This window comes from Pseudorca crassidens, chromosome 2, assembly GCF_039906515.1.
Source record: "Pseudorca crassidens isolate mPseCra1 chromosome 2, mPseCra1.hap1, whole genome shotgun sequence".
NCBI classification, from domain to species: Eukaryota; Metazoa; Chordata; class Mammalia; order Artiodactyla; family Delphinidae; genus Pseudorca; species Pseudorca crassidens.
This window is the reverse complement of record NC_090297.1, coordinates 159448773-159465059: the sequence shown is the minus strand read 5'-3', so window position 1 is coordinate 159465059 and position 16287 is coordinate 159448773. Positions and strand designations below refer to the sequence as shown.

The 16287-nt window shown below is 40.7% G+C and overlaps 1 protein-coding gene across 2 annotated transcripts in view; it reads right to left on the bottom strand.

The window, feature by feature from the left end:
- Nucleotides 1-15504, bottom strand: part of DESI2 (desumoylating isopeptidase 2) — a 42325-nt gene extending 26821 nt beyond the window's left edge. The window contains exon 1 of one of the 2 annotated variants that reach the window (XM_067729522.1): nt 15213-15504. In XM_067729522.1, coding sequence (XP_067585623.1) covers nt 15213-15254 — 42 coding nt within the window. In that variant the 5' untranslated portion in view covers nt 15255-15504. The remainder of the gene's footprint in view (nt 1-15212) is intronic. The other variant, XM_067729521.1, reaches the window with a different exon arrangement.
- Between the last annotated feature and the right edge of the window lie 783 nt (nt 15505-16287).

The window sequence follows — 16287 nt, the reverse complement described above, 5'->3', positions numbered from 1 at the left end:
CTGGGTAAAGATATTTATCCTCTCTGTCCTTATTTATAAAATGGAGATAATAAATAGTATCTTCCACAGAGGACTATTATGAGGATTAATAAAGTAGTATGTATAAAGTACTTAGAACAGTGCTTGACCTATAGTAAACATTAAGCATTAGTAGTAGCAAACACATATATTGATAATATGATCCTTCCCTAATACTCTGTTCTACAAATTGGTAAAGGGTCGTATGCACGTGTAAATAATCAGATTGGTTCTGGCTACCTGTTAATTCTCAGAATTTTCAAGAATCTTTGGGAGTTGATGTCAAATCACCAAGAGCAGTGACTCACTAAACTGAACAGCAAACAATGGCAAAGTTAATTTGACTTTAAGACTCCTATAAGCAATGATTTATATTCTTGAAAAGTACAGATCTGAGTAAAAGGTCTCTGTAAATAAGGCAGTGGTTTTATAGGATTCTTATATATTCATGAAGGACATGAGCAGAGGGCTGGAGAACCAATCTCACTTTGGTGCTAGGACCTTACAGTCTTGTACTTCCTAAGTCCATGGAGGTGGCAAGTAAGTAAAGACAGGAGGGCCAAGGAAGGACCACTAATACATGCTTTACCTCCTTTGATACCAGCCAGTGTCACTGAAGTTTAGAAGGCTTATCAAAGCATTCCAAATTATTAATATAAAAAGGTAAGAGGAAACCATTCACAGAAAAGTTATCATCTTGAAATATGTGGGAAGGCAATAAATACATAAACTATAGTTAACTTTTTTTTTTTTTTGCGGAGCACAGGCTCTGGACGCGCAGGCTCGGCAGCCATGGCTCACGGGCCCAGCTGCTCCGCGGCATGTGGGATCTTCCTGTACCGGGGCACGAACCCATGCCCCCTGCATCGGCAGGCGGACTCTCAACCACTGCGCCACCAGGGAAGCCCCAACTATAGTTAACTTTTGAGCTCAATCTTGCTTCAATGAAAAAATTGGCCTAAATATTTCTATTTATTATTTTAAAGCATTGCTTATAGAAGTGAACTGACTGTACTATATTATAGTCATATATTAAAATGTTAAGTTCTTCTTCTGATAGAGAACTTTCATTAAACTTCATTTTAGTCAGTGATTTGCTTTATTCATTTAATAAAATGTTACGCTTCCTGTTTGAAAGCAACAGCAATGATAAATGCTATCTCCCTAGTCTGGAACTTAAAACACTTAATATAACCACTTAGAGCCTGGGTCTGACTTCCTTAAAAGGCAGTATTAAATGATCTAAGTATAAAGTATGACTGTTTCCCCTATAAACTAGAACCAGTGTTCACCGGATTAAAAGTAAACATTTTACTTAATTCCCAAAAAAAGGTGTTTAGGACAAGGCATTTCAATTACTGAGTTAAAATTCCAAAATAGGGCTTCCCTGGTGGCGCAGTGGTTGAGAGTCCACTTGCCAATGCACGGGACACGGGTTCGTGCCCCGGTCCGGGAAGATCCCACGTGCCACGGAGCGGCTGGGCCCGTGAGCCATGGCTGCTGAGCCTGCACGTCTGGAGCCTGTGCTCCGCTACGGGAGAGGCCACACAGTGAGAGGCCCGTGTACAGCAAAAAAAAAAAAAAATCCAAAATAAACTGTGACTAGTAGAGATTGTGGGATAATTATTATAGTGTCATCTAATATAAAACTGTCCTTGATGTTCACACTGTTAAACTACTTTATGAAGTCTTTCTGGTACCACTGGATTTAGCCCCAGATAACCTTACAGCAAATGCTATTTAATACTGACAGTAAATCATATTTAATGCTATCTATGGTGCCTTAGCATCAGGTTAGTCATAAAGCAGAGAGACAATAAAAACTCACTGAATGAAAAGAATTTCTAGTATCTTTTTTAGATGAAATCACGAATATCCAGTGCTATGTCTGTTAATTTGCTTTATACTATAAGAAATATATAGATTCTATTCCATAATAATTATTTCTAAGAAAATGTCCAATCTTTTCACTACCTGAAAATATTATCTAATAAGCACATGGCCAACTTTCTGTCTTAGAAAAAAAAAGTCTTTATGTAACAAAAACATTTTCATTACAAAGTTATTTATAAATTGTTGATAACAGTAGGTATTAAGCCTCAATTTTTTAGAGTACATAATCTCTCCTGATTATGAAAGATTTGTAATTTTTTAGTTAATAGTGTTTTATAAATATAAATTTGTTCTTTTTTTTACGGTACACGGGCCTCTCACTGTTGTGGCCTCTCCCGTTGCGGAGCACAGGCTCTGGACGCGCAGGCTCAGCGGCCATGGCTCACGGGCCCAGCCGCTCTGCGGCATGTGGGATCTTCCCGGACTGGGGCACGAACCCGTGTCCCCTGCATCGGCAGGTGTACTCTCAACCACTGCACCACCAGGGAAGCCCTAAATATAAAGTTTTATAAATGTTCTGTAAAAAAAAATTTTTTTTTTCTTTTTGAGACAGTGTAGCCAAACACAAACATATGCACAAAAGCTAGCCTAGCCAAACTTCCTTGTTTGCTGGGACAGTCCCAGTTTACGTTTGCTTCAATACAACCATTACGCCTGCACCCTCTTTTACTCTTTAGTCTCAGTTTTGATGATAAAATTTAAAGTTAGCCTAAGACTGGCCTTCTTAAGAACTGTACTCTGAGTCTTAAAAAGCTCCTAAGCACTGTCCTGACCTCACAAGTGTGAATATGCCTAACTACATACTGACACGATAATCTAAGAAACCAAGGAAAATGTGGTGACGTGTATTTTGTACAGAGCTAAAGCTTCCTCCTGTTTACTAACTATGCAAACTAATTTTCAAAAACAAATTATTATGTTTACCAAAGGATCTAATTTCTAAGACCCTCCCACAACAAGCTAGACATAGGATGACTGTGAATTAAGTTATTTAAAGGAGAACAGATTTTTAGAAGTCAAATCAACAGTGAACCAAATGCCCCTTGAATATTTTTAAGACTAACCCTATTTTATATTAGCCACCGTTAGACTCTACTAGTGATGATAAGTAGATGGGGCAGGGTACTGCCAATTCTTGGTCCTGAGCCACATCTACACCAGAAAACCATGTTCTGGAAAATCTCTCGTATCAGGCACTTAATTTAGTTGTGTGAAATAAAAATTTTGGTAAAACCCTGAAACTCCTTTTAAGAAGGCCTATTTGCACCTGACTGTCCTCGTGGATTGGGTTCTAAAACTGCATGAGATCTGAGACCAAGTCTTACTTAATTCTGTACCTTCCATGTTGCTTAGTGTATTGTATTATATCGTACTTAGATCACTCAAATACTTGATGAGCTGAAATGTAGCAAGGAATATGTAATGCTTTTCCCTTTGTCCTGTTCTTAAACATGACCCATGGGAAAACAACTCCATTCTTTCTCTCATTCAAGATATATGTACTGAACACCTATTATGTGCTAAGAACTAGCAATACAGAAGTGAACATGATCAAGTTCCTGTTCTCATGGAGCTTGCCTTCCTGAGAGGTATCTTTTAAACTGTAGGTTTAAAACCCATTAAAGAATCCTAAAATCATTTCAGTGGGTTCCACCAGCATTATTTTAAATGAATGAAACATAATGCAATAGAACTTATCAGAGGACATCACACACAGCAAGGTGTTTCCTGAACATCTGGTTTCAGTTACATGTGTGTATAGTAAGTATTATGTAAAATGTGTATTTTAGTTGGTCCAGGATAAAATTGAGAAACAGTTCTAGAAGGTTCCCCTAAATTGCATCTCAATTTAAATCTCATTTAAAATTTTTACTTACCTACAAAGCTATAAATAAAGCAAGTTAGAGAACTTTGATTCAATAAAATGTATGTCAGGGACTCTGCTAGACACTGGGGATACAAGGATGATTAACTCACTGTCCTTGCCCATAAGGAACTCATTAAGAATGTAAACAATCAGTCAAAATTTGACAAGTGTTAAAACAAGTATGTGTATATCTAATAAATTAATAACTCTTTTTGGGTTACTCTAACACATGCTTTCACTTATTCTTTCATAATAACAGTCCACATAAAATATGTAAATCAATTATGGGATATTCAAGCAAGTAATCTGTGCCCAAGGCCACATAATGACTGGCTAAACTGTAAACAGAGCCCAGGTTTCTTAGCCTTCACCTAGTGCCTTTTGAAGTCACATGACTACTTCCTAACAGTCTCATGTGGCTTTGATTTTCTTTACATGATCTTGAAGTACCCTGAAACTTCAGAATAAGATGGAGATCAATACTATTAGTTCATTATTTTTCCTTAAATGTGAAATTATGGTGGCCCATCATATACCATCGCAAGTAAAAAGAAATAGCCATCACTTACTCTTGCCTAAATGCCATGTGACATGCCTACCTTATTACTAGTTTAGTAATGTAGAGACCTCCTATTCTGGGAGCTATAACTAACCCTCAAATCTGAAGGAGTGGGAAAATCTAGAAGATATGTTCCTTCTGGAAACTAGAATTTCGACTGTACTTCAACCAGACAACTCTTTTTATACTATTCAGTAGACTAGAATACACACAACAGATTATACTGAGAACTGCTGGAGACAATTAACATCTTAACTTTATCTGGTGGTTCATTTAACTCAGTGTTGGACAGTGAGCTAGAAATTATAATTACACTACGGTATACAAACCAATCTCAAGCTAAGTTGTTTATTTTTAGTTTCCACAAATATTTAAAGACTTATATAAATTAGAAGCATTAAGTTCATCTGGCAGAAAGGCTGAAGACCAGCTGTCAACTCTAACACACAAAGGGGAAAAAAAGGATATACAATTAACCTCAATTTTATACATATAGTACGATGGAGATCTTGGAGATGGTGTCAAGTGTACAACAGCCCACATTTTTTTAAATCTAAATTTACTATTAATTTTTTATACAATTTTTTAAAGGTTGCTTTCCATTTACAGCTGTTATAAAATACTGGCTATATTCCCCATGTTGTACAATATGTCCTTGAGCCTATCTTACACCCAAAAATTTGTACCCTTTTGCGCACCCCTGCAAACTGGTAACCCCTAGTTTGCTCTCCATTCAACAGCCTGCTTTTAATGCTTAAATCTGGGTAGCACTTTGTTCTGTGTACTAACACTCCTTTAGATAAACTGATGAAATTCCAAAACTTGAGTTATTAAGTGTTGCAACGGCTGAAAGTATACAAATGGAAGCTCATTTAGCTTCTACAAACCTGCAAATAACAACACTAGCGATAACAATAGCCAACACTTTCTAGTGCTTATCATGTGCCAGGTATCATCCTATGCATTTTACACAAATTGACTCATGATCCTTAAAAAAACCCTATGAGCTAGGTACAGTACTATTCCCATTTTATTTTATTTTTAAAATTTTTGGCCGTGCTGCCTGGCATGTGGGATCTTAGCTCCGTGACCAGGGATTGAACCAGCACCCCCTGCATTGGAAGCGTGGAGTCTTAACCACTGGACTGCCAGGGAAGTTCTATTCCCATTTTAGAAAGAAATAGAAGCACAGAGAAGTTAAGTAATTTTCCTAAAGTCACACAGCTAAAGCGCAGGAGGTAGAATACAAATCCATGCAGCCTGATGCCAGGCTAAACCACAAAGAACTGCATTTCACTACTTCCGATAACAGATTCCACACAGTAAGCGTGACCAAGGAGAAGGTAGAGAAGGCGTGACCAAGGAGAAGCCAGGTCTGTCTCAGCCCTGACTCTTTCTCACATCGATACTCTTGTTCTGAACCAGTGTGGATGCTTTGGGACTCTCACTTGCCACCTGACTGGCTAGGGAGACCCGTCAAGACACCAGAGCAAAGCACGTCCCCGGAGGTGAGCAGCCAGCCACAGGGTTGAAACCCAAAGCCATTGCAGGTGTCCAGCAGCATGCTTCTCCATCCTGCAAGTAGCAGCAATGAACAAGAGGACACAGTGGAGGGAGAAACTGTTTTAGGACGACAAGTCCTAGGGGAACTTCAGGTAAGTCCACAAACCTTTTTAAAGTGATCACTATGTCCCAAGGTCTGGGAATAAAAAGAAGAGTAACACACTCTCTCTACCCTCAAGCTCACTGCAGAGTGAAGAATTTATAAACAGAGATAATAAGGACTGGAAAATATTACAGCATATTCATATGCTGACTGGAATGACAGTAGAGGGGGAAAAACTGAGAGAGAACAGAAGAAAAGCAAAGTCCTTGCATAGGAGAGCATGGGCTTCAGCACACAGTGGAAGGTTTGACCTCAGGCAGGGACACCGGCAATGCGTTCCCTTTCCATGTAATAGGAGGGAGGTGAACAGCGGTGGTGGAAGGATGAGAAAATTCTCTTCAATCGCTTTTTTTTTTTTTTAATTTAAGTGAAATAAGCAGTGAAGCCATCAGCTGACAGTAAGGAATGTGGGGAGAGAGTATGAAATACTGTAGTTGCCTTGGAGAGTGGGAAAGTCAGTTGACCATAGAAATAAGGAAGCATTGCCAGACGGCACTTGGGGTCCTCTTGGGGTTTGTGGTCATGATTTTAAAGTGAGATTAGTCTGTATGGTTGTATATTTTTCTCTAGCTGCATTTGTCTGCTGAGGTGTAGAGGACATGGAGAGTTCAATTTAACAACATTTGCCAGACAAATATGACAGAGGGAATGATTAAAATGGTAGACTACAAAATCTAACTTAGACGGTAGGGGGAGAACAAGGGAGTGATTATTTTAAGGAATTGACTCACGTGATAGTGGGGGATGACAAGTGTGAAATTTGCAGGGCAGGAGAGCAGGCAGGAAAGGCAGGGAAGAGGTGATGTTACAGCTCGTCTGGCAGCAGAATTCTTTCTTCCTTACGGACCCGCAGTCTTTTCTCTTAAGATCTTCAACTGATTGGATGAGGCCCACCCACATTATGGAGGATAATCTGCTTTACTCAGTCTCCTGATTTAAATATTAATCACATCTAAAAAATATCTTCATAGCAACATCTAGACTGCTGTTTGACTGAAAACTGGGTACTCTGCCCTAGCCATGTTGACACCTAAAATTAACCATCAGAGGACCATTTACAGAAAAGGTTTAGGATGTAGGGGATTTTAAAAATCACTACTCATTCATGAGTTCCAAAGAGCACAGTGAAAGTTAGTTTAGGAATGGGTGTAAGATTAGGACAAATAAAAAGAGAAACACAGCACTTTCCAAGGATGAGGGCAGCTATATGGTGGTTAAGGGCACAGATTTTAGTGTCAGAGCTCTTGGTTCAAGACTGCTCTATCACTTATGGCATGATTCTGAGCACATTCTTCAACTAAGCCCCAGTTTCATCATTTTTAAAAAGGATATGAGGGAATGGCTTATTGCAATGGCTGGCATACAGAAAACATTCAAAAATGTTAGCTCTAATTTTTTTTAAAGGTTTATTTATTATTTATTTTTAATTTATTTATTTTTGGCCGCGTTGGGTCTTAGTTGCGGCACGTGGAATCTTCGTTGAGACATGCGGGATCTTTCACTGTGGCACACAAGGCTCTTTGTTGTGGTACGTGGGCTTCTCTCTAGTTGTGGCGTACATGTTTCTCTCTCGAGTTGTGGCGCGCAGGCTCCAGGGCACATGGGCTCTGTAGTTGTGGCGCCTGGGTTCCAGAGCGCGTGGGCTGTGTAGTTTGCGGCACGCAGGCTCCAGTTGAGGCGTGCAGGCTCTAGCTGAGGTGTGCGAGCTCAGGCTTAGCTGTCCCGCGGCATGTGGGATCTTAGTTCCCCGACCAGGGATCAAACCCCTGTGCCCCGCATTGTAACGCGGGATCTTTACTACTGGACCACCAGGGAAGTCCCGTTAGCTCTTATTATTACGGGAAAAGACTCAATATTGTAAATCTATCAATTCTCCCCAAAATTATTCATAAATTTAATGTCATTACACTTAAATTTTCAATGACATTTTTTACAAATTGATTTTAAATTTTATTTGAAAAACAAATGTGTGGGAAAAATAAAGAGAATTCTGAAAGAGAATATGAGAAACTTATCACCAGTTATCAAAACACAGTAGAATACTGCAATTAAACATCTGTAATGGTGCAGGAAGTGGTAACTAAATAAATGAACAGTATAGAAAGTCAAATAGATTTATATATCCATGATAATTTAAGACAGGATAAACGTGGCACGTACCTCCAATTAACATGGGGAACCATGGATCATTCAATAATTAGTACTGGTTTTCCACTTGGGAACAAACATGTAGATTATTTCTATAATTTTAGGCTAGGGGAAGCCTTTCTAGGGATGACATGAGACTGAAATGTCATAAAACAAAAAAAATCTTGTGGGCTACTGGGTATACAGCTAAAAGAACTGAAAGCAAAGATTTGAACAGATTTATTTGTAGACCCATGTTCACAGCAGCATTATTTACAATAGCCAAAAGGTGGAAGCAAACAAGTGTCCATCAACAGATAAACGGATAAACAAAATGTGGAATATTATTCACCTTTAAGAAGGAAGGGAATTCTGACACATGCTACAACAGGGATGAAACTTGAGGACACTATGCAAAGAAAAATAGGTCAGTTACAAAAAGACAAATAATGTATGATTCCACTTATATGAGGCATCTAGTCAAATTCACAGAGAAAGAAAGCAGAATGGGAATAACCAGGGACTGAGGGGAAGGGGAAGTGGGAAATTGTTTCATGGGTATAGTTTCACTTTTGCAAGATGAAAAAGTTCTGGAGATTGGTTGCACAACAATGTGTTATACACGGAACTACACAGGTAAAAATAGTTAAGACAGTAAATTTTATGTGTATTTTAACAAAGTCAAAAAAAAAAGACAAAAAAGTATGCAATTTTTTCAGAGCCTTACAAAGTACTTCTAAAAAAGAAAATGAGTAACAGCCATGAAAACTTTGGAATGATAAGAAAGGGAACCTGGCCCAGCCATATACTAAATATATTGTGAGATTATAATAATTAAAATACTGTAGTAATGAGACTAGAATCAATCCTGTATGGGCAAGAATTTAGTATTATGATAAGGATGACATCACAATTTAGTGAGGAGAGACTTTTATTTCAAATAATGTGGGGTTAATTAGTTAAGTTTTGAGTTATTGTTTTGGGGGTAGGGGACTATCACAGTCATACACCAAAATACATTCCAAATAAATTGAAACAAAATTATTGACATGTATCTCGTTTCCCTTTATTATTGTTCTGCCTTTCTCATAGTTTAAGATTATTTTGGCAGTCTTCTCTTTATATTCTAGTAACCAGCTGGGTGATACTTGAACAATAATGGTGCTTTGAAATTTAAATATTCTTATAGAAAATCTGACAGTCAACAAATGGAAAGTGTAAGTATAACCTGTCTTAAGAAAAATCCATTTAACAAAAGATTTCACCTAAAATAGTAGGCTCTCCTTAGTATTTAAAGTACTTAATTTATAAGTTTCACTGAATTCTATACTGTTAACTTTATCCATCAACACGTGACCTCGAGATTGATATACACTATACCACTGCAGTTTGAAGGGTCTGTAGTCATCAGCATGCTTGGACCCTTAACATCGGAGTATTTGCCAATCATAAAAGATTCCCATACTTTACTTTCTGAATACAGGTGACGGTTGAACAACACGGGACCACTTAATACGTGGATTTTTTTCAATAACATACAGTCAGCCCTCCATATCCACAGGTTCCACACCTGCGCATATGGAGGGTCAACCACAGGATTTGAGCATCTGCAGATTTTGGCATCTAGGGTGGATCCTGGAACCAATTCCCCCATGGATACTGAGGGATGACTGTACCTCAAATTTTCCATTTTAAATTACTAGGTTAACATTTATTCCACGCCAAGTCAAGGGACTGCTAAAAGGGAACACTGAACATTTTGGGGTTTACAAAATACCTTTCACAGATGGTGTGGTAAGCAGAATGACTCCTTAAGATGTCCAGATCCTGCTCTCCAGAACCCGTGAATATGCTATATTACATGACAAAGGGACTTTGCAGATGTAAGGATACAGACTTTAAGATAGATACTACCCTGGACTATCCTTGTGGGTCTCATCTAATTATAAGAGCCCTTAAAAGCAGAGAACTTTTACTGGATGGAGGTAGGAAACATGTGGGAGAAGGGGAGGCCAGAGATATGTGAAGTGTGAGAAGGAATCAATGCATTATTGCTGGTTTGAGGATGAAGGATGCAAGAGGCTTTAAGCATCTGAGAGAGGCTCGGCTGACAAAACAAGGAATGGGACCTCAGCCCTACAACTGCAAGCAACTGAATTCTGGGAACAATCTAACGGGCTTAGCAGCAGATGTGTCCCCCACAGCCTAGGCCAGCTGACACCTTGCTTTCAAGCCTTGTGAGATCTGGAGCAAAGGAACCAGCCTAGTCCACCTGAATGCATGACCTACAGAAATGTGAGAGAATAAAACTGCATTACTTTAAACCACTAAGTTTTGGGCAATTTGTTATTGCAGGAATATAAAACAAATATATAGAGGGACTGGATTCTTTTATACACTAAACCAAAAAAAAAAAAAAAGAAAGAAAGAAAAGAAAAAAGGAGATACTGTCAGAGATAACACAGGAGGGCTGATTTATGACTGCCCTTTTTCTTTTTTTTTAGCTAGACTCACGGGTCACTGTTTCTATATCAAGTGGTAGGAAAGTCACTGGCCCAAGAAGCATACTTGGTACAAGAAAGTTACGACTAGTTCCTATTAACTAGTTAAATCTTATTAAAATTCAGGAACTGACAATGTTTTTGAAGGGATTATCTTCCAAGGAGTGACTAAAATCCAAGTTCAAAGAATAAACAGATTAAGAACATTTCTTCAGTCTAGTTACACAGTGTTAAAAACAAAACAAAACAGAACAAAAAAACAATGTCAAAGAAGAATAATTGATGTTATTTTGCTATCTTACTTCCCTTCTTGGTCCAATAAAGCTAAAATCCTGCAATAAACTAAGTAAAAGTACAAGGAAAAAAACCCAGAAATAGGCATTTGACACAGGGAGAAGAGGGAACAGATGACCTTTTCAGGCCATTCAAGTACTAGCACCATTCCTAACAAAACTGCCTAGTTAAAATCCCATTCATCTGGTAAAGATTTACTTACAGAACACATTCTAGCGACAGGCCCTGTTCTAAACACTGGTGATAGTATGATGCTATCAAGGAACTTACAGTTTAGTGGGATGCACAGAATTATAATACATGCAGTGATTGAGACATGTAGAAATTACAACTAGGGCACAGAAGTTAAGCCAAGTCTGATGAATAAAGGCTAAGCTACAGCTAGGAGCAGGGGGTCATACTGATCAACGCTGGAATAGGACATTCCACACAGAAGGATCAGCATGTGTGAAAGAACCTGGGTACAGTATAGCTTACTCGGATAACTTAAAAATTTCATTGTGTGAGCATAAAGAGTATATGTTGGGGGGAGGGGAGATAGTGGGGGATTGGTAGGAAATGGGCCTTTAACAAGAAATGTGGGGGACTGGGGGGGTTCGGTAGAGTAACGGGGAAGGGTCTGAAGTCAGGAAAGGAGAAAAGGGAAAAAGAAGTTTGTTCCTGGACATGTTGTTTAATAATATTATGGAATCACTTAGGTGAAAAGTATATTTAAATGAGTCTGAAACTCTTTCAGAAAGTCTGAATTAGATCTACAGATGTACAGATCTACAGATGTACAGATCTACAGATGTACGGGAAGTCAGACCATGTCACACCTGCATGGCCTCACACTCTCTAGAAGTGTAATGCAGACAGGAGGATCAAAAGAATGGAGTCCAGACAAAAACTTCCTCATTTGAAGAGTCCTAGAAAGTGTTTCTTTTCTGTTAAGACTCTGAAGATGTACAGGTACTGTTTAACAATAGGAAGAAAATTGTTTACGGAATGAATCTACAAACGTCATCATATTACTGCATATTCTTACTTTATAAAAATTCCTTAGTAGCACAAAATCTGGATCTATGACACATGAAGACTTTGTGCTAAAGTGACTATACCAGAGACTGGCCCAGCAAGGGAAACTAATCTGAATCACCTGCTTTACTATGTATGCCAGTAAGTTAGCAATATGTGAATAACCTCATTCCCAAGACTTGGAAAATAACTCCAGGACATGTTTTATTGGTGGTAGATTACCCCAAAGTACAGAGAGGAACATAATCACTGAGAAGGCAGCAAGCAATAATTAAGCAGCACTGTGTAAGATTAAGTAACCTTTTGAGGATTATACTGTTTCTTCATGAGAAGAAAGTTAATTCAGATGACCCTGATACAATTATTTTCATGTATGTGGCAGAGTTATGGGAGAAAAGAAATGATGAACAGCTCCCAATCTACTGAACAGGAAAATTACAGTCACCTAGAGCAAGTAACAGTCTCACAGAGAAAGAGGTACAAGGATACACCGCAAGACGTCCCTATAAACAGTGATTATTAAGTGCAAATCAAAGGCTGATTTTCATGTTTACCAAGTCTGGACTAGATAGATAGTTGATGTATTAGGCCTGTACAGACAGACCACAGTAATCCTCATCAAAGTCATTTATGATGAATAGGAAGTACTACCAAAGATAAAAGGAATTTGCCCTTGACATCAAGCAAAAATGTTTCAAAAACCAAAACTGGCTTGAGAAAAATGAGAGTGTAATAGATACAAATTTGTACCTCAACCCACTGGTCTTAATTCTAAAACGTAACTCTGATCACATTGCTCCTCCCCACAAAAACTTTAAATGGTTCCCCCTGGCTCGCAGCCCAGCCCCTCAGCCCCAAATAATAAAAATTCTAATCAAACTGAAAGTTTTGTCTCCTTTCATGCATCCTACACTCTCGCTATACTGGATTTCCCAAATCCAACCTATGCCTTCCTACTCCTGCCAGTGTTCATGCTGAATGTTCCCTGCCTGCGGAAATCCTACCAATCCTTCAGGTTTTGCCCCCTTTATCTTTCAGCATTCCCTGATCCTACAAGCACACTCAGTCTTCTCCTTTACATCTTGTTCTCCTCTTATCAAAAGCATGGTATTCTGTTTTGAATTGTTACTACTGTTACTACTGTATTGTTAACTCCCCTATGACTTTCTAAATTCCTTAAAGAAAAAAAGGGTAATTAATTTTTGTGACTTTTACAGGGTCCTAACTAAATAACTGTAGGTTGCTGAGTTAGTGAGACAAAACACTCACAGACCAAAAGCCCTTAAAAGAACATATAAAAGGAAGTTTATTAGAAGTCATATAATTCAGCTAGTTTCCATTCTGATAATAAACATTCACATGCTCCTTCTCCTCCTGTTGACACAGGAATTATTCAGTAGAGAAAATAATGAAACAGACTGTGGTCTAGAAATTCTAGATCCTATTCATAGTTACCTGGGAAGGTTTAACCTACCCTATTCTCTGCTTCCTTTGTAACTACCTACTTTACAAAAGTGATGTGAAGAATAAGATCTTTGTCATCCAGTTAATATTTTTGAAATCTTTCAGAACACTCCTCCCTTTAAAATATACTGGTTTTAATATCATCTCTAGCTTTTCCTACATTTACCACATGGCAATGATTTTTGTGATTCACAGAATACCTAAAGTGTAAAAAAGGCCATTAAAAGCCAAAGAATGTACTTTCAGTTTTATTAAAAAAGCAAAACACTCTCTTCCTCTACTTTCACAGACTTCTTTTAGGCTATGAAACCGTGGTCCTCTGGCCATTGCATAATCCTAATTTCTAACGGGGTTTAATAATCTAGAAGAAAAGGGATATTGTGCTCTCAAGAGCAGAATATATCCCGAGGGACAGATGGTTTGTAACAATCTTCACGAATAAACAAGAAACCAAATTCAGATCACTGGGGGCGTGGTAGGGAGGAGGGTAAACAGAAACAATAAAAGAGCAATAAAAATTCTTGGAAAATAAAGGCATCCACAGCTATCCACAAAACGTTTTACTCTAGAGAATTATTTACTCTAGAGAATTATTACTCTAGAGAATTACAGTCTTCTCTGTAACTTTTTCTATCATGTGCCACTTTTCTCTGTATGTTAACCCATCTCCTTTCACCTCCCAAGTTTATATGTGAACTCAACAGAGATCTGATCTCAAATCTCAAGCAGTTCTTATGGCCTTCTCACATAATTCCCAGATTGTGGCATGGGAATCCCTTTCTACCCAAGATGTTACAGTGTAAATTTAAAAACTTAAAAACAATACAAGGGAGCAAAAATGTTAGATCTGTGAATGAGAACCGAGACTCCTGACCTCCAGTATTTTTGCTCTTCTGCATCTTTAAGACAACAAAAATAATGTTGGGGACTTTTTCATTTGTCAATCCACTTAACAAGAAATTTTAAACATCGCAGGTAGAAGGGAATCCCTTATAAAACAAAAACTTATCAACCGAAAGCAAACAAACCCAAACACGCATCTAACTGCAACAATAACTGTGTACTGGGTATTTCAATGGCAATTATAACGCAAACCAATCCTTGGACTCAATTCTGTGTGCTCACAGTACTCCAAAGTTAGATGACAACAAAGTTCTTCGAGTCCCTCTCTTGTGGTCACGTCACATACCTGTTGCATCACCTGGAAAGTGGTCTCCAAAATCCAGGAAAGGAGCACCACCATGATCCCTAAATAATTCTGCTGGGCTATTTTCTGGATAAATTTTAGCCTCATTCATTTTAATGAGGTTGCCTTGGAGGCAAGGGTGTCTTGGCTCCTGTTCACCTTTAAAGAGACTCTAACACAGGCATCACAAGCGGTGACTTTGTGGACTTACAAGAGCTTGGGAGTTTCTGAAGTCTTGGGCTGGTCTGGCAGAGTAGGCAGTCGGCGTGGGAGAAGCGGGGCTGCCCCGGAGTCCGTGTGGAGTGGGAAGTCCGGCCCGCGACCCAAGCTTCGCGGAAGGGACAAGAGGTTCGGGCCCAGCCCAGGGTCCGGGCCAAGTCGGGGCACGCGAGAGGTTCAAGACGAACCGAGTCTTGGCCAAAGCCCCGGGGCAGACTGGGCAACGCTAACAAGCGCGTCGACGTTTACAAGGATTAAAAAATAATACTCCCCTCCCCCCACACCAGAGAACCAAGCGGGAGACAGCGACGCGAGGCAGGAAGCGCGTGGGGCCGGGTCCGAGCCGACCGGCGAGAGGATGCGGGCCTGGGCCGGGCTCCCGCCGCTGGCGCCGTACTCACCATGTCGTACACGTTGAGCACCACTAACTGGTTAGCCCCCATCCTCCTCCCGGCGGCCGCCGCCTCGCCCTCCAGCTGCTTCGTCTCCGCGGGGCCGAGGCCGCTCTCACCGCCCCCCGGACGCCTCAGGGGGCCGGAGCCGGGCACTAAGCGCACAGCGCGGCCCGCGGCAGCCGGGGCGGGAACATCGGGAAGCGACTCGTTCCCGGGCGCCGCCAACTACACCCTCTGCGCCGACCGGGCCGGACCGCAGGCGGCCCGCTCCGGCTCAGGCGCCTCCCCCGGCAGCAGACACGTGGGGGAAGGCGGGGCCCAAGCGAGGGGCGGGCGCCAGGCCCCCGGGGGCGGGGCCGGCCGGCCGGCGCCTGGGCTGAGCCCGCCTGCGCTCTAGCCTCCACTGCCGCACTCGGACCTAAGATGGCGCAGGCTCGGTGCCTCTCGGCCCGGGAGGAGCGGGTTCCCAGAAAGACTACAGTTCCCAGCATGCAATGAGGAAGCGCGGAGGCGGAGTCTCAACTGCGGTCCTTCCTCGCGGCGGGTTGCCAGCCGTCGACTACAGTTCCCAGCATGCTGCGGGGGCCCGGTGCGTCGAGCCAGGCCTCCCCGGGAGACTACAGCTCCCAGCATGCAGTGCTTGCGGTCAGCGCCCCAGCACTTGTAGTCCGCTCTTGCGGCTGGTGAGGTCTTCTAACTCTTCTACCTTACCTCTCCGCTGCTGCTGCGGTTAGTTTCTGTCACGTTTAACTCGATGAAGCCTTCGGAATGTGGCAGAAGACCATATTGATGACGCCGTTTTCCAAATCTCTCCTCATTATTATTATTATTTATTTTTGCAAGGGGAGGGGTGGGGAAATAGGGGAAGGCGGGTTACTGGTGGGGGAACCGGTGTAATATGCATCCAGTTAATCCTCAGTGTGGAATTTTACATTTACGAAAGTATCCTGCTGAGATGGGAAGAGAGTACAGTACTCATAGATTAGCACAACCGTGGGACGCAGTATGTGCTTTTGTATTCGTTCAAAAATTATTTATGTGCCTGCCCTTTGCCAGGCCGTGATGTAGGCCCTGGGGAATA